At 40.0% G+C, this 25,994-nt stretch overlaps 1 protein-coding gene across 8 annotated transcripts in view; it reads right to left on the bottom strand.

Moving 5' to 3' along the window:
- Positions 1-319: 319 nt before the first annotated feature.
- Positions 320-25,994, bottom strand: part of DPY19L3 (dpy-19 like C-mannosyltransferase 3) — a 75,666-nt gene continuing 49,991 nt past the window's right edge. For 7 of the 8 annotated variants that reach the window (XM_023555657.2, XM_064274106.1, XM_023555656.2 and 4 more), the window contains 9 exons: positions 25,254-25,327; positions 24,920-25,078; positions 21,305-21,427; positions 20,804-20,915; positions 20,173-20,229; positions 15,910-15,992; positions 7,670-7,802; positions 3,483-3,641; positions 320-1,694 (listed from right to left, as the gene is read on the bottom strand). In XM_023555657.2, coding sequence (XP_023411425.1) covers positions 1,533-1,694; positions 3,483-3,641; positions 7,670-7,802; positions 15,910-15,992; positions 20,173-20,229; positions 20,804-20,915; positions 21,305-21,427; positions 24,920-25,078; positions 25,254-25,327 — 1,062 coding nt within the window. In that variant the 3' untranslated portion in view covers positions 320-1,532. Of the gene's footprint in view, positions 1,695-3,482; positions 3,642-6,734; positions 6,878-7,669; positions 7,803-15,909; positions 15,993-20,172; positions 20,230-20,803; positions 20,916-21,304; positions 21,428-24,919; positions 25,079-25,253; positions 25,328-25,994 lie in introns of those variants that run through there. The other variant, XR_002787317.2, reaches the window with a different exon arrangement.

A 25,994-nucleotide genomic window follows, 5' to 3' on the forward strand; every position in this document is an offset into this window, starting at 1 on the left:
TCCTAAACCACAGTGGTCTCCAACCTTATTAAGGAATACAAGAAAGGTATAATTCAGGAGTTTCAGTTGTATAATTTAATAACCCAGCTACTGTCAATTTTTTATTTAAATAAGTTTTGATAAAAGTCAAATATCCTTGTGTTCAAAATGACAGTGTAGAAAAAATTTTTGAATGCTGCTTATTAAATAGTAACTGAATATAAAATTATTTGAGCATGAGATATGTCCATCTCAATGCATATGTTAATTTACTTCAATACAATTGCAAGGAGAAGCATTTAAATCATTTCCAACTGGCAAGAACAGAGGAGAAAGTGAATTTCATTAGCCATCTTGATTTAATTAAATGCACAGCATACTTTTATCAGCAACTTTTACATGTCCCCATCATTAGCAATTAATTATAAAAGCAATTATCAAAAAATTTTTGAGCAGGTACACATAATCCTCTTTCTTGCTGATAAGCTGTCATGACTTAGAGGCACTTGGTTACCTTTTTGTAAGGAAAAGAACAACACCAGCAGGACCTCACGGTAAGATTGGAGACACAAATCAAACCTGGTATGAAAATGCGGTCTGCTACAAATATCGTTATCAGCGAATTAGTTAAGACACGACATTTTAAAAATAGTCAGGCTTTCTGCAAGGTTCTAGGCTGTAAAAAATACAAAGGCTAAAAACACAAAATTTTACAAAATTTTGCAAACCCAGTAGATTTAAATGAGTAAGAAATAAAGCAAAACTCTCTTACTTGAAGGGGAGGTTAAATAGTATCCATAGGTTTTAAAATAAAAACACTAAGCAGTAACAAATTCTACTTGGCTACATATATTTCTGCCCCTTTAAGGACTTAAAATATGGAACTTGTAATACTTTTCTGTGTCCAGCATTAAAAAACACACAGACACATTTAATATGTGACACATATTACTGAAGTCTACGCACTACATTTCGGACACAGCTCGATCAAAAAATTTCAGATATGTACAAAGACCTAACATGATTTTTTTTTTCCAATGTTAAGAGCATGAAAACTGAAAACACTTCATAAAATTTTCAGGTAAAACAGGACAATAAAGAGCTTTTTAAAAAGCCACTGATTGGTCTTCACAAGTGGAATAAAATTCAATAATTATGCATCTCCTCAATTCAATTCAACCACTGCTGTCTTAAGACAATTGAAGATTAAACGTATTTCAAATCCTGAACAGGTTCTTGATTCCCAACATGATATGTGGCTGTTCAGGCTGCCATGGAACACAGACTGATCTCCCCAACAAAGTTCTAGGCCACTCTGGGAAAGCTGTGAACAGTTACACTAAACAACGTTGAACAGATAGAGACAAGATGACAAACACTTGAACTTGTGTAAGATACTTTCAGAGATAGTAATGCTTGTGTAAACATCTGTAGACCTTACTCAGATCACAGCTTTAAGGTGCAGGCTACCTAATTACATAGGAAACTATCAATTGGGCTTCATTATGATGGAATTTGTATCAAAAATAGAGGCTGAACAGACAACTGTGTTGTTACTTGTTTCTGGTTAGCTTGTAAACATGGAATGTTTTGTTCTGAAACACTCTAGTGAAATGTGCCATGTAAGGGGGTAGGTTTCTTTTTATCTCTTCACAGAAGCGAGGGTGGCCTGCAGGTTTCAAATCGGGCTCATTCTCTCCTGGGCCATCCATCACCTGAAACCAAAACAGATCCAAATACAGTTTGAAAAAAAATCATATTTATAAAAGAAGTAGGAATAGGTATTTGATTCCTTTAAGAAGGATGTATTGGTGAAATTAAATTATTTAAATTTCAATGGCTACTTGGAGATCACCTGGTACATCCCTTCTACCCTTAAGAAGCACAAGTTAAGGTTGAGAAGGAAAGTTCAGTGTCATACGATGATCACATCAATGGCAAAGCTAGATCTACAGCTCAGGTCTCTTTGTCCTTAGGCATGTACTACACTGTCCCTCTGATGGTAATGAAAAAAGAGAAGAGTTACTATGACCAGACAAAGTTCTTGAACTCATTAAATAGCCTAGTCAGAAAAAGCTATACACAAAGCCATTATCTTCCTTGGGTAAAAATCTGAATCTCACTATAGAAGAATGCAGATCAAAAGGGGTATAATGCAGAACAGAATTTCAAATTCTCATGGAATCCAGATTTTCTGGAGCCATGGAGACCGGATGAACCCCTAAAACTACTGCCCCAAGATAATCTTTAAACCGAAAATATCCCTGAGTCTTGTTAAAACCAACAATAGTAAAGAATGCCTGTCTTGAACATTATGCTCTTTTAAGATCCATCTATATGAGATTGAATTGACAACAGCAACTTGAAAGATCAGATAAAGAAGCAGTGAGTTTGTGTTAATGGTGGAGGAACAACTCAGAAAAGGAAGGTAAGAATGGCTGGACAACTTGAAGAATGTATAATAAATGTCACTGAATTGTACATGTAGAAACTTGAAATGGTATATGTTTTTGCTGTGTATATTCTCAACAACAAAAAATATCACAAATTATTTAAAAAAATCTGAATATCAAATTCTGTAGACTAGTTTTTTTCAGATTTAGGCTAAGTTTATCATTTTTGTCCCACTCATTTTACAAATATCTGTCCAATTTTCTACCAAATTGCGGCACTTGTACCCACTGCTGTCCAGCTGTTTCCGACTCATGGTGATCTCCTGTGTTACAGCATAGAACTGCTCCATAGGGTTTTCTTGGCTGTAATCTTTATGGAAGCAGACTGCCAAGCCTTTCTCCTGCGGTGCCACTGGGTGGGTTCTAACCACCAACCTTTAGGTTAGCAGTTAAGCGAAAACCTAGGGACCTTAGTTACAGCACACACACCCCTGAAAAGAGTGAACAGTTTCTGTTTGTTCTATTTGAGACCTGGCATAGCTCCAAGAATATTTTCCTCAGGAAGGAGAGGAACATCTAATCTAGGTACAAGCTTGGCCATAGAAAACCATCTGTGGATGTGTGCCATGGGGCAAAAGGGGCCACCCAATGAGAGGGCAGGGAGAGCAGCACCCATCTACCACCGCAGCTGGGAGAGGAGAGATGGAGCACTGCTGTCAGTCAGTCATGTACTGAGCCATGTGACGGGTTTTATTGAGAGGTGGTTTAAGGCTGAGTTTTTATTTCCTTGTTTTTTTTTTTAGCAGTGAAATTCTTACAAAACAGATTTTATGCAGTGCTCTGTGGCACCCAACAGTAAAGACAGTGCTGCTCTGTGTGATGCGGAGCTGGGGACCTAGAGTTCCTTTCCCACTGTCCCCTTGCCCAGCCCCTGTGGCTGCCACTCAAGTGCCAAGGTGAGGATTTCTACAGAACGCGGGCAAAAAACTAATACTTGACTCGTACTGTGACATATAAAACGATTTACAATACTTAGGGTACTTAGGACTCAAATTGGAATCCCACCTCTTCCAGGAAGTTCCCTCACACGGCCAGATTGGATATGCTTACGTGTCCGTTGGCGATGTCCAGCAGGTCCCGCAGCCGGCAGCCGCGGCGGTGCCTTCGTTCGTAGCAGATGCTGTCTTCCAGGATGACGTAGTCGGTGCCAAAGGACCTTAGCAAGGCATACACTTCCTCTGGAGACCGCTTTGCGTATATCTGATAGACCTTCAAAACGAGATGACAACAGAATACGGGCAAAATATCACTCAGCTGCCAGGGGGTCAGTGAAAAATGTCTAATGAAGTGACCTCCCAGAGGTGTTGACTCTGTGTGGCATGGTGTCCCCTCCCCACCCTCCCAGGCCAGTCATCAGCAGTCCTGCAGTGCGTGGGGGAAGTTTCCAAACGAACACTAATTACTGAGTCTTGGGAAGAGGGAAAGTGAGTCATGCTGAATACATACAGATTTAGACACCAAATGCATTTGGATTTAGACTGTATTATTTTGAGTTATGAACACATTCATTGGTAGGTGCCAATTCTAAGAATGTTTCACCAAAGTAAATAACACAGTATAGTAAATAAGACAGTCTCTACCTTGAAAACGGAACTTACAGATTAAAAAGAGCCCATCAGGGGTGATGGTTCAGTTTTAGGGGAACATGTAAGGAGGGGACTCAACTGCTGATGATACAAGTTGGGGAAAAGGGCCGTGACGGGAGTGCGTGGTCATAGGCTGGGCAGCACCATTGCTTTACTGCTGCTATGCTACATGCTGCTAGATCAGAATGAGATGTAACAGTCATCTTTACCTCTCAGCCTTGCCCGGAGCCGAAGCAACCGGCAGGAGCCAGAGCCAGCGCAACCTGCAGCAGCTGGAGCCAGAGCAACCTGCAGTAGCCGGAGCTGGAGCAAACGGCAGCAGCCGGAGCCAAAGTAACGTGCAGCAGCTGCAGCCAGAGTAACTTACAGTACCTGGAACCAGGGCAATGTGCAGTAGCCAGAGCTAGAGCAATGTGCAACAGCCAGAGCCAGAACAATGTGCAGCAGCTGGAGCCAGAGCAATGTGCAGCAACCAGAGCCGTAGCAACCGGCAGCAGCTGGAGCCAGGGTAACCTGTAGCACCCGGAGCCAGAGCAAAGTACAGCAGCCGGAGCCAGAGCAATGTGTAGCAGCCGGAGCCAGAGCAATGTGCAGCAGCCAGAGCCGTAGGAACTGGCAGCAACTGGAGCCAGGGTAACCTGCAGCACCCGGAGCCAGAGCAAACTACAGCAGCCAGAGCCAGAGCAATGTGCAGCAGCCGGAGCCGGAGCAACGTGCAGCCGCCGGAGCCAGAGCAACGTGCAGCAGCCGGAGCCAGCGCAACGTGCAGCAGCCGGAGCCGGAGCAACGTGCAGCAGCCGGAGCCGGAGCAACGTGCAGCAACCAGAGCCGTAGCAACCGGCAGCAGCTGGAGCCAGGGTAACCTGCAGCACCCGGAGCCAGACCAAAGTACAGCAGCCATAGCCACAGCAACGTGCAGCAGCCGGAGCCGGAGCAACGTGCAGCAGCCGGAGCCAGAGCAACGTGCAACAGCCAGAGCCGTAGCAACCAACAGCAGCTGGAGCCAGGGTAACCTGTAGCACCCAGAGCCAGACCAAAGTACAGCAGCCGGAGCCGGAGCAACGTGCAGCAGCCGGAGCCGGAGCAACGTGCAGCAGCCGGAGCCGGAGCAACGTGCAGCAGCCGGAGCCGGAGCAACCGGCAGCAGCCGGAGCCGGAGCAACCGGCAGCAGCCGGAGCCGGAGCAACCGGCAGCAGCCGGAGCCGGAGCAACCGGCAGCAGCCGGAGCCGGAGCAACCGGCAGCAGCCGGAGCCGGAGCAACCGGCAGCAGCCGGAGCCGGAGCAACCGGCAGCAGCCGGAGCCGGAGCAACCGGCAGCAGCCGGAGCCGGAGCAACCGGCAGCAGCCGGAGCCGGAGCAACCGGCAGCAGCCGGAGCCGGAGCAACCGGCAGCAGCCAGCAGCAGTTCAAGGGGAGGCACCACCTGCACATTCATCACTAGCTTCATACACCTTCAAGGAACTGACCCAGCCTGTGAGTGTGCTGTTCTAGGAGTTGTTGGAATTGGGAAACTTGGGGAGAAGAGAAGGAATCGTGAAGAGAAGTGTTGCTTCCTCTGTTGCCCAAAGCTTTCTAATGACAGGCTTCTGGCTTAAAAGACTGGGTGCTGAGGGCCAAGTACAGAGTGTCTGCACAGATGGATGAGATGGCAGGGAACTGAGCTGCTTCTAATGCTAAAAGGTGAGTCCATCATACAGCTCAGCCCCAGGCCTCAGGGGAAAGGCATTCCAAGGATTTGAAGGTCCCGAATAAAGAAGAGCCCTAGGACTTGCAGGATGTTAGTTTTTAGGGTATACAGCTTGGTTACCTGGACAGGGACCGGACCTCAGAAAGGGCGGAGCACAGGACTCCCTGAGCATCCTTCGTGCCTTTGCTACATCTCTCTTGTGTCTAAGCTGCACAGGCCACCTCCTGACTGAACCTCTTATTTGCTGAGTCAGGCACCCCTCGGTCCCCTAGTTAACCTGGGGCTATCTGGAACACTTGGGCCAATGGAAAATTTCCATTTAGCAGGAACCCTGGTGGCCCACTGGTTAAGAGCTCAGCTGCTAACCAAAAGGTTGGCAGTTCAAATCCACCACCTGCTCCTTGGAAACCTATGGGGCAGTTCTCTCTGTCCTATAGGGTTGTCATGAGTTGGAATCAACTCGATGGCAAGGGTAAGTTAAGACAATTTCTGACAAAAAACAGAAGATTTAGTATAAATCATTTGCTTAGGCTAGTCGAAATATCACCCCAAAATGAGACTTTTTAGTAGTCTTTTAACTACCAAGATTAAGTAGTAACCAATATAAAACATCAAAGAAGTCTGACACCACTGCTGACGACCGCTAGGGAAACAGGTGCTCTCCTGCACTGCTGACCTAAATTGCCAGTGCCTGTGCCCTCTATCCCAGCAATTCCATGCCTAGAAATTGGAAGTACAGATACGTATTTGTACTGTACAAATGGATGCATATACAAGTTTATTTGGAGTACTGTTTATAATTGCAAAATACAGGGAAACAACCTAAATGGTTAAATAAAACATGGTACAGCTACATAATATTATGCAGCTTTAAGGTAACAAGGAAGTTATAATATACTGATATGCAATGATTTCTAAAATATAAAAAGTACCCAAAAAGCATGATGTGGGCTGCTTTTTCTTGTGTAAAAGCAGTAAAAGAATAAGAGTGTGTGTGTACATACACATTTGTATGTGTGTAAAATACCTGTAGGAGGAGACACAAGAAACCGGTAACATTATCTGCCTCCTGGGAGGGCAACCAGTAGCTGGGACACAGGGGTGGGAGGGGGTCGTTTCACTATATTCCCTTTTGCATGTCCTCGGTTTTTAACTATGTGGCTGTATTACCTATTTAAGACAAATCAAAACCAAAACACCGTTAGAAATAACAAATGGGCCATAAAAAATGTGACTGGTATTTCTCTACTCCTTTCCTTCCCCTCTGCAATTCAAAGGCTTTCAGGCCTTGCTCTCAAACGCTATATTCTGTACATCCCAAGGTGTTTACCTTCTCAGTTACTCCCCTACCGAGATGAACGTGTGGCCTAACAGCATGCCTTTAACTGACGCAGGCAGGCCAAAGTCCAGGATGGCAAGACACAGAAGCCCTGTGCCCTGAAGTTTTCCTGATTTCCCCTTAAAACCCACAAGCTGTAGGTGCACAGCAGTAGCCCTGGTGGTGCAATGGTTAAGTGCTTGGCTGCAAACCGAAAGGTTGGCGGTCTGAACCCACCAGCTGCTCCTCAGGAGAAAGATGTGGCAGTCTGCTTCCGTAAAGATTGTTGTCGTTAGGTGCCATAGAGTCAGTTCCGACTCATAGCAACCCTTATGTACAAACACAATGCAACACTGCCTGGTCCTGCACCATCCTCACAAGAGTTGTTAAACTTGAGCCCATTCTTGCAGCCACTGTGTAAATCCATCTCGTTGAGGGTCTTCCTCTTTTTCACTGACCCTCTACTTTACCGAAGATGACAGTCTTGGAAAACCCATGGGGCAGTTCTGCTTTGTCCTGTAGGGTTGCTATGAGTTGAGATTCTACTCAAAGACAATGGGTTTGGTTTTTGGCTTTTACCAAACATAGGGAAGCCCACTGCTAGCCCACAAGCAGCGAGGAAAGCAGCAAGATGAGGTCCTTACAGCTTTGGTTCGCTCTCTTAGGCTTTTGTCTTCATAGTGCGGGTGGTTGGTTAAGGTCCTTCCTGTGCACAGCTTGACTCCAGCCAGCAACTGCATGCTTCCAGCAAACACAGCATTCCTTGGAGTGTTAGAGCTGAAAGATTTTAGAGCCTGAATTAACCCCACAGCTAAGATTTCCTCAAAGACAACAGAAAAGACAACATGATAATCTTTCAGAACCACCAGCTTTGTTAGAAAGTGTTGAGAGTTGGGAAAACAGGAGGCTGCTTGGGCCTCTGGTTTGCACTCCAAACATCTTAGGGAACTTTTCACACTTGTTCTTGACTGTTCACTACTACAACGGTTAAAAAGCTTCTAGCTTACTGTTTTGATGGCTTTGTTTTTACAATGAATTGTCTTAGGGAGCAGGCGGCTCCTGAGTCTAAGGCTTCTAGGCTAGCAATCCATAATCCTTTCCGCTGTTGCTCCAGAGTTGTGGATACTAACAAGAAGTCAAAAGACTGCCATTGCTTTTTGCTCTAAGCTTAACATGTTAAACTCAAAATGTAACAAATTATAAATCCAGAAGCTGCAACTGATTATGAGTTAATTAGGAGGGTTTTTGTTTAAAACAAAAGCAAAAAAGATCACAGATATTAGTATAAATTACTTTTAAGGAAAACAGAATTAACAAAAACAAAAGAACAGAAAGAAGATTCTGAAGTAGCAAGTATCTTATTAAACATGGGAATGTACAATATTTCTAACGTGGAAACACAAGTATTTTCCCTTTTAGTCCTGATTAAGGAAAACTATAGAATTTTTTTTTTTTATAGGCGTCTTAGGGAGGCCTGGTGGCACAGTGGTTAAAGTGCTCAGCTGCGAACCAAAAGGTCGGTGGCTCAAACCCACCAGCCGCTCTGTGGGAGAAAGATGTGGCAGTCTGTTTCTGTAAAGATCACTGCCTGGGAGACCCTATGGGGCAGTTCTACTCTGTCCTATAGGGTCGTTATGAGTCAGAATTGACTCGATGGCAGTGGTGTTAGGTTACAGGCATCTTAAAGAACACAGGGCACCCTAATGTTAAATGATGATCTCACTTTCCAATTACCACAAGCCACTCTCTGAATCCCTGTGGGGTGTGAGGAGCAATGAAGAAAAACCAACGAGAGATTCCCTGAACATGGGAAAGCATCTTTCCTTCTCCCCACTTTCCCCAGGAAAAAGAATTTTAGTAAATGATTTAATTCTCTTCCATTTTTGAAAACCTAGCCTGTCACTCGCAAACCAGTGATGTGTGTGTGTGTTTTATTAGGAAGAACACAACGTCTCTTCTGTGGATTCTCAAGGCAGCAATGAGACTTTACTGTAGAGCTCACTAGGAATACTGAAAGACACACTTACCCCTCTGGTGTTAAGGAAGAGGAGTCTGCTAGACTGAGTTAACATGGAGTTAGTTTTAAGGAGTCTAACTGAAATTAGTAAAGCTCAACATCCTTTGCAGAAACCTCTCTCGTAGGCGGTTCTCCATGTTTTCAGAGGGCAGGGCCTGAAACCTGCTCTGGTGCTGAAGTTCCCGAGAGAAGCTCCACCACATTTATGTATCTCACAAGTATGTTGCATTTATTACAATTCAATGTTAAGATTGCAGCATGAATGCCATCCAACTAAAGGCTTACAGTGTCTAAGAAGTGACCATTCAAGTTGTGACATTTACAAATAATTTACTTTTGAAAAACTTCCGATTTTCTTCCTAGCAGTAAGTAACATTCTCATTCACTCGCATTCCAGTAAGCTTTCTTAAGCGATGGAATGAATGACAGTGTGCACACCAGGAGTGATGCATATCTGCATTTTGGGTGAACTTGGGCCTGAGAGGTTGTTGTCGTTCTGACAACTGGACTCTTGCCACCAGTTCACTGGGAAACTGACATCTGTCCCACATGATCAGAGGAATATGAGGTTTTAAATAAAAACACGTGAAGGTATTTCGAGTTCTTTAGTGAAAGGTTTTACAGAAATTCCGTTTTATTCAATTAACACTTACTAAAATTAAACACTTATTCGGTGCCATATATGTTGTTCTACCTTCATTTATAGTGTATCAAAATTGCTAGAGAATAGAGATGGACAAATATGAATTAAACGTCATCGTTTTTCCAAACAAGTCGTCTCTCCTTTTGTAAACTCTCAAATGGCTTTAACCTTTGCATGACAGTAACTGTTACAGTAACGTCACCAATGCCAGCAAGTGGCTGTCTTTGGGGCCTATGAACTAAACAGATTTAGAGTGCAGGAAGAAAATTAGTCTGGTCCCCATGTCTGGCAGGGCATGAGGCTGAAGTGAGAGCTAACGGGGGTGAGCTATCCTGGTTGGTAGTCTTACTGCCTACATAGCGGGAAGCTGGTCTTTCTATAAAAAAAAAAAAAAAATTTTTTTTTTTTAAAGGACGAATCCAGTAGCTGAGCTTATAAAAAATCGTACTCATTAATATAGTAAGATTGTTTTCACATCATTGTTCTGAATATAAAACAGGAATCAGCACCAAGGAAATACACAGAGCTGTTTATACTATATGTTCTGTGATTATGATCCCTGTTAGGATGTGATATTTTTCTTAAGGGGAAAAGTGTACTTGGCAGAGATAGACGGCTGACCTTGCTATCTATTCATGGCTAAGGACCAAGGTTTCACCAGCTTCCTGGATTGTCATAATAATGCTTCAATGAATCACACGGTTCACAAAGGTTTAAATGTCAAAAGTTCTCAGCTTCTTAGTGGGGAGTTACAGTTACTCTTTATTCATTCAGCAAGTACTACTGAGGGCCTATTATGTGCTGGGCTGGCAAACATGGTGTGCCTGTCCTCAAGAAGCTGACAAGCTAACAGAGCCAGACTCAGCTCCCATTACAGGCAGACACTTCAAACAAACCAGTGGTCTATCACAGATCTGTTAGTATTTCCTGTAGACCTCTAGCTGTGCTGTAAACCAAACACAGCAGACATGAAACCTGCCTGTCTATGGAAAGTGTAGGAACACCTGAGTCACTCCATCCCCACCTACCCAGAGCTGGTGCAGCCCCCAAGGCAAAGAAGAGCCACCACCAGGAAGTATAAGGTGACATGCCACGTACCTGCTCGGGGGAGTTGAAAAAAAATGGAATAAAGTTCATTAAGTTGTAACATGTCTTTTTGGCCTTCTTAGCAAAGAGAGAGTTTAAAAAAGATGAAATCTGTTTAAACTGTTGGTGCCACATACTCTGGCTTGTTAACATATGTTCACTAAACTCCCTGGTTTTATTTTAAAGTGGCAAAATGCAAGTTGTCAAGTACCCTAATGCCTATAAAATAAATTAGAGACAACAACTCTTTGACGAGTACTGACTTCTGAGGACAGAGGAGATGAGGTTGATTCACTTTGTTCTGTTTGACTTAATTCACTTTGTTCCGTTTGCTAGCTCCACAGAAAACCTGGCGTATTTCACCTCCGTTGTAAGTATTTAATTTTATCCTTAAAGCAAATACCAAAGTGAGAGCAACAAGCTAAACAGGACAAAATGAAAAACACATATTTTCTAAACTTTCAATACCTATATTCCTGCTGTTTTCTAGTTCCTGTGGTAAAGCAGACAAAGGGAGGAGGGAGTCTTTGCCCTTTACTTGAGCTATGCGGTAGGAGAGAGAAGGCTGGGCGTTCTGCCTTCACAGACACTCTGCCTGGTGCAGTCTGTGGTCTGTATCTTACACAGCCAATGTGCTTTTAACCACTGACTGACACTTCTCTATTAGAGAAAAACAAAGCAATTTTTACAAATGTTTGAACAAATGATGTATAAAATGAAAGGATAATTTATTTTTATAGCTCTCTGCCAAGCTCCATAGCAGGCTGCCCAACCTGCAGACAATTTATTCTGTAAGAAATGTCACTAAATAATCACAAGGACTCACAGGTCAAATGGATTTACATTATATAATTTAAATGTCATTCCAGGAAGACCTGATGGCATTTTGAACAAATAACCTCATCTATTGTTGAAGCTCTAGGCTTCAACAAGTTAATCATTGTTGAGCAAATGGGTAAACTGAGCATTATAATGTAGTGTGTGAGCATTTGCTCTATCTGCACTTCAAAGATTTACAGAATATGCAAATACTACAAAATGATTCATTAAATATAAAAGAGATTTATAGGCATTTAAGGTCTGAACTTAACCTACATCATATTTAAAACATGCAGTAATTACTGCTGCTTTGATTAAATGTGAAGGAAATCTGGAACCTTTTTTTCAGTCCCATTGAGAAAATACTGTATGTAGGCTTCATCACTAGAAAGAGACTATTTCTGGTGAAATTCTCCTAAAGCCAAGTAGTTAAAATGGCACACCTCAAAACGTTCAAATCTACCAATCCATCTATCCTAATTCCACAACGTCAAAGAGAAATTTCAGGATCCCAAAATGAAACATTCAAGGACACAAAGGAATGAATGCAGTGGCATTCAGCCTTACTGAAATGAATGTGCTTTCTAATCATACATTACTAGAAAAAAACCAAACCCAGTGCCGTCGAGTTGATTCTGACTCATAGCGACCCTATAGGACAGAGTAGAACCGCCCCATAGAGTTTCCAAGGAGCGCCTGGCAGATTCGAACTGTGGACCCTTTGGTTAGCGGCTGTAGCACTTATCTGCTACACCACCAGAGTTTCCAATCATACATTAAACCTATAAAAATATGGCCTGGTGTTTGTTGAAACAGATACCAGAAGGTGAAAAAACCCAGGAAACACTATCAATAAAGAGAGGGAAATATGGATGTGTTTAAATCTGAGTGAAAACAAGGCACGAAACACACCTCAGCATAACATAGAAGGCGGGCAACCAGGTGAGCACATACAGCCCTGGGGTGTGGAAGGCAAAGGAGTGACCTGACCTCTGGGTCCATCACAGGAAAAGCAGCAGGGGCTGTCACACCTTGGGGACCTGATTTCAACAAAATGTCCTTGCAGGGTAATGAGAAATTTAATTCCTAAGTATTCTTGGTTTTACACTTCAACTTAAATCTCTCCTCCTCTAAGAAACTATAGACCATTTTCCATTATTAAAAATTAGAACTCTAAAGAAAATTCTTCCACTGAAGCCTCTGACATTTCAAAATTGAGCCTTTGGTAGAAATGAAGTCCCTAGGTAGTGCAAATGGTTAGTGCTCTTGGCTGCTAACTAAAAGGCTGGAAGCTGGAATTTACCCAGAGGTGCCTGGGAAGGCCTGGTGATCTACCTCTGAAAAATCAGTCACTCAAAACCCTGTGGAGCACCGTTCTAATCTGACACACACAGGGTTACCATGAGCTGGAACTGACTCAGCGGCAGCTGGTTTTGGGTTTTACAGTAAGAATGTGGAAGAAAAGAATGAAGGCAATAATACTGAGATGAGGCTCAACATTTACCCTACCAAAGAGGCAATTAGAATGGATTGCTACACAGTGTTTAAATGTTTCATGCAGTATCCTATATATACATAGTTGGTGCTCAGTAAACATTTGCTGAATTATATTAATAACTTCAGACATGAGATGACTTTATATATTAAGGCTTTAAAGGCTTTCACATACATCCAACCCCTTTAGTATGATCCCTTTCATAATAATAAATGTTATCCTAAAGTGATGTCCTTTATTTTCCCTTTAGGCTATAAAAGGGATGTTCTAGAGCTATCTCTTCTGTGAAAGATCTTTAGCCTCTTAAAAACAAAAGAAAGTAACTAACTCCTGCTTGAGGGGGTGGAATCTCTCAGTTTACCTCTGAGTAGAGAAGCCCTTAGGAAATACTTGGAAAGACCTCATCTCCAAAAGGAAGCTCAGCACCCCTGAGCACAACTGTGATGCCTACTGTGTGGTTTACTACCGCATCAACCACACGATGCAGAGACTGGAGATGACGGATGGTCTTCTTCTCAACACTTCACATAAGAATGACCCCAAAAGAAGGGTCACTTGCAGTGTCCCCTAGTGCTTCTGCAGGCCACGATTTCTCTAGACCCGACTCAGCAATGGCAGCTGTGCCCCTCCCGTCCTCCCCCCATAAATGCTGTCATGACCACACTGATGAAGGACAGACATCTGAGTGTTTCTGCTTAGACTGTCTGAGAACAAGCCTGGTGGCTGCTTTCAGATAATTTCAAACAGGCTTTCAGATATACCCCAGGTATCCTTAGACCACAGCCTTTCTCCAGTACATCTCATACCTACCAGTGTCATGGACCCAGCAGCAAAGTGATGGTTGAAGGTCCTATTTTATGTTTCAAAACCAGATGAAATCACTTGTGTTTGGAATCTAAGCCTACAGGCCAGAGCTGATTTAAATGTTGATTTAAACAAACATACTTTGTGTCTAAATAGACCCTGTTTTGGCATACATTCATTATCACTTAAGCTTATTTCACAAACATGCCTAGCAGCTATTTTTACAAAAATGATAATTTAGATCTGAAGAATTTTAAGGGAAACCAGGCAGGATTAGATCACAATGGAAACAATTTTTGTGAACAAATCCTTCAGTTGCTAACAATTAAAAAAAAAAAAAAAAAAGTCAAGGGAGTATGTCTACAAAGGCTTTGCCCAGGGCTGTCAGTGAAAGAACCTAAGGAAGGAAGAACACGTCCCCAGATGAAAGAAATCTGCAACAGACTGACACACTGTCTCCTTTACTCCTAGAATAATCTTACCTATAAGTTTTCAGAGTCAGAAATGTTACTTTGACTTTAAGGAATTTTCTGTGAAAAAAGGCATTAAAATAAAGGCACCACAAACAAATATATCCAGCCTCCAACAACCAAAGTCAACCTGGGGCTCTGTGAGGAGAAATTTTGACAGAATCTTTAAGAATTCCTGAAGGGGAGAATGTTGATTAGGCTAATCCAGGTAGGTCCCGAAGACCCACTATCTTTGGGGCACTACAACAGAGGGGGTGCCCTATAGCATTAATTTCAACGGAATAACTTTAAAAATAGAAAGTATCAGCCTCACCTTCAGATGCACAAGATGTAAATTTCCAGTTGACTACAGTTAATGCAAAAGTAATTAGCTTTTCTTTATATGAATAATCCTCTTTTCCTATCTACAATAAATACTGAAGGAATTATTTACTCTATAATTATCTGCCATGATTTAAAATTAAATAAATAAACAGACAAAGCACTGCTTAGCTCTCTCAGCCCTGGAGACAGGTGAAAAACTACACTCACTGCATCTAGTCAGACCCAGGCCGACATTGGGACCAAAGCCACATATATATTTTAGACATAAATCTCTATAAAATCTGTGTATTGCACTCAGGAGACCCAAGCTAGCAAGCATTTACCATCTCTTAATACACAAGCAGTGCTAAACTGTACTGGTTAGTAAACATTAGTCACGAGCAAGTGCCAATAGGGCTTACTAACATTCTAAGTGATGGAAGTAACACAGCCAATGCTTTCAGAGTATGCTTTGCGACATCTATTTCCATGTGAATAAGTATACTGCTGCTTTTTGTTTATAAAGTAGGGAAAGAGAGTATCACAGGGCACTGAAACGAGGCTGGGGTGGAAGAGCTTATTTTTGCGCGTGGGAGGTAGGTTTCATTAACAAAGCTTTGAAACACACGAATTTCATTCTGAGGCTGAAGGCTGAAGCAAAGTAACCAAGGGCAGGCAAAAACAAGCACCAGTAGAGGAAAAGCTCTAATTTCCGTATTTTAAATTTTCCTGGACGATAGGGTTGGCAATCATATTGCTTGGACAGTACAATTAGTTCAAATGAAATCTGAACTGAGCCATTATGTCTCCCATTAACAGTTGCTTACACTACAATTTTTAAATGATTGACAAGGAAAACTTTCAAATGTCAGAATAGAGACTGAATGGTAGTAAAGTGAAAGAAAATGATAAAGATAAAAGTGGCAGAAAAATAGTATAAAACTTGAAGTTTTAACAAAGACGAAAACTAAAATTTTGTTTCCATTTCTGTTGGTGGTTTGAAATTTATCCCCCTAGTCTGTTCTTCTCTCCAAACAGTATCTTCCCTTCTTGCTGAAACTGTGGTTGGAAGAGAATATTTCTTGAATGGATAGAAATTACTTCCAAATACAGACTTTTAAAGAAAAACATATTAGGAATGAATGTTTCTTCACAAGGAAATTCAGAAGGAAAAAAAAAAAAATGAGGTCTGTAGTGACTCTTAAAAAGCACTTAAAATTTTAAAAGGTTAAAAAAAGTCTCCTTACATAATCCAGTTCATCAGCTCCACCGTATCTGGATCATAGAATTCTCTCAGCTCGGAGAGTTCATCCATCATTCCTGGCCAGAACTGAAATTCAGAACAAAACAAAAGCAAAAATCCACCCCATGCCCACAACTATCACTAAGATTAAACGAAAAAAGGAGAGACTGCATATGATTTATTATCTACAATGGTATTGTTAACATTTCCACAAAGATGTGTGGGAGATAACACCATTTTATAGCTGCAAAAACACTTCCAAATAAAGAATTCCATTTTCTCCCCACAATAACCTGTTGAGGCAGATGATGCAGCAGGCATCATGGTCACTGCTATTTATTTTTCATTCTACAAACGAGGAAATGGTGGCTCACAGAGGTAACCTGACTTGTCCAGATCACAAAGTGGCAGACTTGGAACCTAACTCCAAATCCAGCCCCCTTTTCGCTGTGTAACACGGTGATCATATTTTCTCAACTAGAAATTCAGTTCAAATCTAGACAGATAGTTCGATGTATACTGATTACAGGCACAGCGGGAGGGAAGGATATTTGAAAGTAGGACTCTGCAGGAAAATCAGGTACATTTGAAAGTTATATCTATACCACTGGGAAACCCTGGTGCCGTAGTGGTTAAGTGCTCCTGCTGTTAACCAAGAGGTCGGCAGTTCAAATCTGCCAGGCGCTCCTTGGAAACCCTATGGGGCAGTTCTACTCTGTCCTATAGGGTCGCTTATGTGTCGGAATCAACTCAACGGCACTGGGTTTGGTTTTGGTTATCTACACCACTGGCGTCTGTTGGGTAGCTTGAGTTACATAAGGTTATGCAGATAAAATGTGAAAGTACACTCTGAATTCACCATCTGCCTAATATAACTATGTATGTTTAATCCAACAATTCAGTCATAATTGTTTTATCAACTGAAAAGACTCGATCATCTATATACCTCCTCAGGTTAACTGCAGAATTCACTCCATATGTTGGCATACTATACCAGAAGACCACTGATAATGTATTTATGTTTCAGTGATGTTGAAAAGATGATAAGTTTTATTTAAGAACCACTAACCAGAACCAAGAATTGACTCAATGGCAAAACTAACAACTAGAACCAAGGTAGCACTTGACTGACCAATGGCTGTGCTTTAGACCTATCACTTTCTTACTCTGTCTTCTCATTTTTGGTCATTTTTACTGCCCTTTCACATCTTGTCTCCTGGGTGAGTGAACAAAGAAAACTGCTGGAAATGGGAAACCAGATGTCAACACATCTGGTTCCAGTTTTCAGAAGAGATGTAGTAAAAACTATTGATTAGATGATACTCTTGTAATATTTCAGCTACCCGTTATTAATTCTGATAATCAACAGAATATCTGATTTTAATGGTATGTTCTAAATCTTTTGGTATAAAACATATTTTGAAATCTGTGACCTCAATGGCTATTAGATATTTTTCTAGTGTGAAAGCTGCTAGAATTAATTCTGAAAATGTAAAAATCTAGTAACATTCTCATAGTAAACTCCTTAATGTGAAAGTCAGTGTTAAATTAACTAAAGACTGTTTTTAAACTATCAGCCATAGCTTACATGAGATTTCAGCAACCTAAATAGGTTATTGAAAACTAGAGTAGTAATTTTATTAAAACTCTTGACTTCAATGTGGAGGCTAGTACATGTTTTTCCCTTTTAAATAGGATTATCCAAAAGAAAGATATAGCAAAATGGGTACTGTGTTCAAGCAATTCTGAGACAGACATTAAAATTGCTATGTAAAACTCCAATCAGGCTTTGAAAGACACGAATTCACATTACTTACAGAAAAATCAATAGTTGAAAAACAGATTCGGATTCACAGTAACCCTATTATACAGATAAATGGGGCCCTGGTGGCACAGTGTTTCAGGTTTAAAGCTGCTGACCGGAAGGCTGGCAATTTGAACCCACCAGCTACTCAGCAGGAGAAAGATGTGACAGTCTGCTACCATAAAGATTACAGCCTTGGAAACTGTATGGGGCAGTTCTACTCTGTCCTATAGAGTCGTTATGAGTTGGAATTGTATCAACAACAATGGGTTTAAAATATATATATATACATATAAAATATTTTCTCTGTAATTTCATATTTTACAAATTTTGAGAAACTGGATCATCGGAACTATTTTATATAAGGAAAGATGGACGTGTCAGGATTCCTTCTTAAGTCCTGTACTGAAAGAGACCTGCCCAACAGTTTTTTGGAGGATTCTTTAGAGTACTAACTCTCTTTTTCAGGGGAAATCAACAAAGATTTCTTGGCAATAATGGCTTTTTCAGTGCTATCATTGGTTTTTACACAACAGTGGTTCTCACTGCAGGGGGTGGGAGGGGTGACCCCCATCCCCCAGGGGATGTTTTGGAGCCTTTTTTGGTTGTCACATGGGAAGGGGGATGCTATCTAGTAGCTCTACAGAGATGCTAGGGATGCTGCTAAACATCCTACAATGCACAGCACAGTCCACTACAACAAAGCATTACCCGCCCAAATGTCAACAGTCATTGCTGAGAAACCCTGCTCTATAGTTGGTATTTCTCAAGCTTGACAGTGGTATCAGCATCACTTGGAGAACTGGCTAAAATGTACATTTGTGGACCTCACTCCCAGAGTTCTTGGTTCAGTGGGTCTGGAGGGGGCCCCAAGAATCTCAATTTCTAACAAGTTCCAGGTGGTTGGTACTGCTGGTCTGGGGAACACACTCTGAAAACCAATTGCTCTCTAGCATAGTTTATTTCTCCTATAATAAGCTTCCTTATTTTTATCAAGAACAAGAGACCTCAAATACCTTTAAAAAAAAACAGCAAAATTTTAAATTAATTGTTGAGATATAAAACAGCTTAGCCTACACATACAAAGACATTGGGAAAGATAGTGACAGTTTGCCTACATTTTTAGTGGTGAAACAAGAACCTTGCAAAGCTGCATCTCTCTTGTGAGGAGAGTGTTTTACCACAGGATCAATGTGTAAAGGTAAATTCATCTGATTCATTATTAAACATATACTCTAATTCCTTAATTGTTACTTTCCAGATGTTCTGAATAACTTACTTCTTTACATTAAAAAAAAAAAAAAATTAGAGTAATAAAATTTGCAGAGGCAGGGGCCAGAAATGTATTTCTAGGAGTTAGCACAGCATTCTGCCCGTAACAGTAAATGTTTCTGACAAATTGGAACGAGAAAGAACATAATTTTTAAAAATACACACACAAAAAAAATTACCATAGAATCATCCAAAATAGTGATTACCAACCTTTTTTTTTTTTTTTCCCTTAGCCTAAAACCTCTGATTGAAATAAAATCTTACATGAAAACATATGCAAATTAAAACCAAAAGCTGGAGCTGCTATGGTTGATCCTCTCTGTGGGTGACTTGCCCTCGACCCTCAAGATCTCCCAAACCAGGGGCTCTACATGGTAGAGTTTGAAATCTATTATTCTAACTACAAAAAAAAAAAATTGAAAAAGAATCTGAACTTAAAAAACATGTAAGATTTTTTAAAAAGAGAGGGCTAGAGCTCAGTTTGATAAAATAATCTGTGCTACCTTCCCAGGTGGAAAATTCAAGCCTCTGAATCTTGATGATGTGACAAGAGTCACCAAGTGGTCAACCTGATCCATGACTCACTTTTATATTCTCAGACTTGAACCACGGTTAACATTGTTTCAGAAATTAGTCAACTGAGAATAGGAAGAATTTCATATTTCCTATTGAAACCAAAGAACAGATAAAAGGCTAATCTTAGACTGTACTTATTCATAAGTGCCCAGCTCTGCTGCAAAGACGATTTTAACCATTTAATAAAATACGCACATTAAAGTAAGATTTAAAAATCATTTTTAAAAAAACATTTAAAAATCACTTACATTTAATCTCTTAAAAATCAGGCAACAGGGGAAAATACATCTTCTTTCTTCACCTCAAAATAGGTTTGAAAACATCTTTATTTTCAAAGTTTAAGAATATTAAGATTTACATACCAGAACTAATTTAGAACAGCTAAATCCTAGTAGTTTTTGCTATAATTTTTTTACTTGTTAAGAGGTATTTGAGAAATATCAGTTTTCCTGTAATGCCAATTGCTATGGGAAGCTAAGGAGACATTTATACCTCCACGAACCTACTATAATCTCCATAGCTACTCTGCTTGCCAAGTCACACACAAAGACATTGAGCCAAAGCATATATTCAGTTGAATGGATTAACGACAAGAATGAGGAAAGTCAGTCTTACCTTATGGCAAAGATACATCAGTATTAATATCGGTACTGAATATCGAATTACACGTATCTACACATGAGAGAGACACTATTTAGATTACAAGTATTTTGAATACTTTTGCATTATGGCTTTGTTTTGTAAACATATGGTTGTTTTCTTTTTAAGCAATAGAAATGTCATTTAATAAAGCCTGAGTCTCCAATACACAAAACAACTAGGTCAATGAAAGGGTTCCAATCATTTACAAGATATTTATAGCTTCTACCATATTGCCACCTAGTGAGTTTATAGGGCAGAACAACTCAAAATTGCATTTGTAGGCTATTAATCATTACCATACTCTTATTAATGATTATTTTTAGGAAAATACATTAGCATAATAACAGTGATAACTCTGGGTAATAGAATTATTGGGTGATTTTTAATTTTCTTTTTTGTGCTTTTTAGTATAGTCAAATGAACACAGCTGACTTAAGACCTGAGAAAAAATGATACATTTAAAATAGAATTCTTTATAAAATCATAATGTATCAATTACCTATTTCAGCTCCAAACCTGAGTGTCCATTTTATCAGACTGAGGTAGAGGCAACTACTGAAAAACAATGAACTGGTGTGAAATGGAAAACAAGGACAACACTGACCCTCTTTGGGCTGTAAAGATGGACCAACTTCAGAAGTAACTCCCATATTTCAGGGCTGCACAAGCCAAATGATGCAAACACACACATGTGTGATGTCCACAGGTATTTCATTCTGTAAGAGCAGAAATATGCAAAAATCAGCAAGTACCGGCTGTGTGTAAGCGTGGAGTCTCAGACCACTGTAAAGGCAGCGTTACAGTCCGTGACAGTAGAATCTTACTGACATATGCAGAACCCATCTGCTGAAGAGCCAGCTATTGGTTTCAGTGTCCTTTGTGAACTATCACATAAGTAAGCTATAGGGGACTGCTTCTGATTAAGAAAAAATGGGTCAAAGATAATATTTCATACTGGGAAAAGACATTAGTAAGCAAAAGCAATTTTAAGGGAATAATATTCATTAATGAAGATGACTGTCAGCTTCCAAATTATATTTCTAAATTATGTCAAGTAAAGAATGGCTGAGTAAAAAAATCGAACAAATAGACAAGACAAAAATACCTCATTGTACTCAATGCCAAGAATCCAAACAGAATAGTATGTATTAGGTTGTAGGCAGTTTCTGGTTTCAGCTCAATTGTGCATTTTCCCATTTTACCCATGGATTGTTGATCTGTTGAATCACTAAATAAAATAGCAAACACACCAAATTAAGCTGGGTATGTAACTTTAGATAAATCTTTTTAAAAGAATATACAAGAAACTTCTGCTTTCATACATTTTTAAAAATGTATTACTTTCCTAAGATGAAATAAACAAACACTGATCAATTTTGAATTTATGAGGCTAAAAGTACCATAATATAAATGCATTAATAATCAGAACGAGAATTTCACAGATTTCATTTTAAGTAAAAATTTAAAGTACTTCAATTCTTTATAAGAGGAAAAAATCATCAAAACTAGGAGATCTCTAGAGATGTTTTACAAATCATTACTAGTATTTTCCAAGTTTTCACAAATAAGTAAAAGCAAAATGTATCCATAAACTTGACACTCAGCCCTTGTATGAATCAATAACTATATTTTTAACCTACAAATATGTATGTCTAACAAAAAAAGACTTTTATCAAATATCAAACCAACAACCAATCCCACTGCAGCTGAGTCAATTCCGATTCATAGCAACCAGCAATCCTATAAGACAGAGCAGAACTGCCTCATAGTGTTTCCAAGGCAGTAATCTTTATGGAAGCAGACTTCCTCACGTGGAGTGTCTGCTGGGTTCAAACCACAGACATATTGGTTAGCAACCAAGTGTTTAACCACTGTGCAACCAGGGCTCCTTTTATCAAATATAGCTTTATCAAAATTATTACACCCAATAAAATTAGCAATAATTCCGTAACATTATCTAACATTCAGTTAATATTCTATTTTCCCTGTTTACTGCAATTGTTTTTTTTTCAGGTAGTTTCTTTGATTCAGGATCCAAAGCCTGCACACTGGATTTCATTGATAAACCAAAATACCAAACCCACTGCCGTCGAGTTGATTCCAACTCATAGTGACCCTATAGGACAGAGCAGAACTGCCCCATAGGGTTTTCAAGGAGCACCTGGTGGATTCGAACTGCTGACCATTCAGTTAGCAGCGAAGCTCTTAATCACTGTGCCACCAAGGCTCCCTTTCATTGATATGTCTTTTTAAATATCTTTGAATGTATAATAGTATCTCTCCATTTTTTTTTTTTAAGGCCATATATTTGCTGAAGAAAATGTATCATTTGTCCTTAACTCTCTGCACCTCTGGGTTTAACTGTCTCCCTGTAATGGCGTTTCACACATCTCTACATTCCCATGTTTCCTATAAACCTGTAATCAGACCTAGAGGTTGACTAAACTCAAGTGCTTTTTTTGGCAAGGATGTGTGCTGTGTGGGGATATGGCGTACTTTGAATTGTGTAACACTGGGAAGCAGTCTGGTTGTCTCCACTTGAGTGATGTTAACCATGCGTGGGTTCAGATGTTACACAATTTGTTGTTGAGGGAAAAAGAAAACAGCAGTAGTGCCACTAGCTTCAGATAAAAGCAATACTTTCTAAAGGCCCTACTGATCCTTCATATAACCCAATAGGCTTGGATAGGTACCGTGCTTCTGTGTGTAACTAGAGAACATTTATTTCCAAAAATCTTCTTCCCACCATCCTAGATTCTTAAGAAAATTAAAATGATGCTATAAGGCAGTTTTCACCATTGATAGTAATCTTTTACTTAATATGTTACATATTACACCCAAGCCCTGGCTTCTCTATTGATACTGAGAGGCTACTCCAGACAAACGAACGGCATGTGCTCTCATCTTCTGGTGATAGCTGGGAGAATTCTGCAAGTCCCTCCCACCTCTCCACCAAGTTGAAAGGCTCTCATTAATCCCTTGAGTACAGAACACAAGGCCTCTTTCAGTTGTATCCTTCGTGCTAATGCAGATATGTTGTACAAACGTAATAGTGTCACCCTTCCTAGTACAAAAAAGGTAGAAATACTTTAAATACTTGGCATTGATAAAATATCCTCCAAATTACTTAAAAGTAAATTCATATTACCAAACCAAAAAAAAAAAAAAAAGAAAAAACCCACTGCGGTTGACTTGGTTGCGACTCATAGTGACCCTGTAGGACAGAGTAGAACTGCCTCATAGGGTTTCCAAGGCTGTAATCCTTACAGAAGTAGACTGCCACATCTTTGGCCCAAGGAGCAGCTTGTGGGTTCGAAACGGTGACCTTTCAATTAGTAGCCTAGGGCTTAACCACTGCGCCACAGGGCTCCTTTAATTCATAGGACGACACTGTAATTCTTAAATTAATTAATGTAGTGCTTTTTCTCTAATAAAAGTCCTAATGTCCCTACCTGGTAGATGAGGATGCTCTAAACTCTGTTTCTATAATCATATGCCAATCAGCTTGCAGAGACGGCTCACAGATTCACACTGCACATGGCAGACACTTCACAGAGATGCTGCGGGCCCACTCAACCTCCTGATCTGTATGCAGTCTAGTGTCCTATTGACACCTGGTGTGTCTGGAAGAATATTAAATCACACTGTCTAGAATAATTGCCATCTATTTTCATAGGGCTAAATTTTATCTTGGGCTAGGTATAAAAAGAACACTTCTGAAAGATACTAAAACTAGTTTATAGTCAATGAAATACTTTCACGGTTCAATGTTGCTTCATTCTTAAATAACCATAAAACACCTCAACAGATCTGGCCTCATTCTAATGACTTTTTCTCATCATGACTCTCTCGTGGCTGTGAATCACAGTTCACTAGCACCTTAATTGGCAAGGTAACTATATAGAAAAAGGCCTTCCTTGTGAGCTTCATTAAGTTTTCATAAATGACAGTAGCTTCAACTTCTTACACTGAAGTTTCTTTCCATTTAACATGGATAGTAATGCAAAAACCTCCATCAGTTTGAGAGGAAGGTAGTCTGACAAGTTTTTTAAAAGCCTTAATATTCTTTCAATAGATTAGTAGAGATGCTAAGTTTTTTAAAAAGGGCAATTATTACTTATTACTTAAGACTTTTAGTAGATGCTAATAATTATGGTCCACTCCAACTTTATGAGCCCTGAGACAAGATGCAACAAAATTAATGAACAGTAGTTAACTCTTCATATTTCATGAGAAATTTAAAAAAAAAGGGGGAGGAGGGTAATTACAGAAAGAGGCAGATACACATACGAAACTAATAATGAAACAAAATAGAGACTTAAGAGTCAATAATAATGACAGCTAACATCTACAAAATATTCTAGATACTTTATGTTTTTTCGACTTATTTCTCACAAAACCCTGTAAATATTCTTAGTATTACTTGAACAGATAAGGAAGTGGAAATACTGAAAGGTTCCATAAGTGGCTCAAAGATCCTATCGTTCCCATGTGTACACAGCCAGGACTTAAAGCCAGGTCAGCCTGGATTCGTATCCACTACTCTTCACACAGACATCCGAGAGCAGAGTCTTCTGGAAACTGAAAATGTTCCTCCTATGAGCTGAACAATACTGCCCTGTTCTGTGTCTGATATTTTGATTTTCAACTTAGTAGTTTTTCTGCCACACAGAACAAATTTATTAGAAAAAGAGCGTTAGATGTCTGAAATATACCATACCTGAGATTATGAAAGGCAACCGCTATAGCTGCAATCACTGTGATGGACAGAACAAATACATAAGCATAAAAAAGCAGAGTACCAGAAAGCCTTTCAAATGTATTAAAAGGCAGGAGACCAAAAGCTTCTTCACACAGATACAGATTTGCATCAAAATCTCTAGGGAACAAATGGAAAGCAAAGTATTAAATTCAATCCAAGGCAAGTAAACTACATTATATTTTTCCTCAAAAAGAGCCTGCAATTAAGTTGAGGGTACAATGATGGCTCAAGTTTTAAAGTCCTTGCTGATTTAATGTAAAACAGCAAACACAGATTGTCGATTCAGACATACCTTGTTGCTCCAAACCCAAATTTTGCCTTCAGGAATTTAAATATGTGTTCATCTGACTTCAGGTTTAAAATTTTCTATTGGGGAGGGAGAAAACAAGAATTGTTATTAGTGCCTTAGTATGGCTTCCTGATAATTTCCAATTGGGAAAAAAAAAAAAAAATTAATAAATGTTCATGATAGTTCATGAAACTGGGGATGTCTTAAGCAGGAACTTTCAAATTTCCTTCTCCCTCTCCTCCCTCCCCTTTTTTTCAAACAGAATCCTCTTTTCACACAAACTTCTGTGTGTAAGTTCAATACGTAAAACAGATTTATAAATACACTGTCTGGTTTTGGGGTGAGGGAGAAGGCTGAGGCACAGGAAGTATGATCTTCTTCACCAGAGAGCAACAGCATGATGATCTGAAACTCCAGACTTTGTACCAGGTACGTAATAGCCACAGAGCCTGTTGGCTCTGACGTTTGTGGCTGCAGATGTAAGTGATGTGAGACTCATTCACCCAAAGACAACTCAAGACACAGCAGTGATCCTCAAGGGGGGGAATGGAAAAATGCTGGTGTCCATCATTAGTGATTATAATTTTAATTCACATAATTTTATTTTAATCTATGGCTTAGAAAAATCCATACGGCATAAATGGGAGAAGAAGCTGAACTGGAAGAAAAATGAAGATACAAAAAATAAGCCAGAACTGAGGTTAGTACACAAAATGTATTCATTACAGTACCATTATTATTATC

Source organism: Loxodonta africana, chromosome 21 (assembly GCF_030014295.1).
Source record: "Loxodonta africana isolate mLoxAfr1 chromosome 21, mLoxAfr1.hap2, whole genome shotgun sequence".
Lineage (NCBI taxonomy): Eukaryota > Metazoa > Chordata > Mammalia > Proboscidea > Elephantidae > Loxodonta > Loxodonta africana.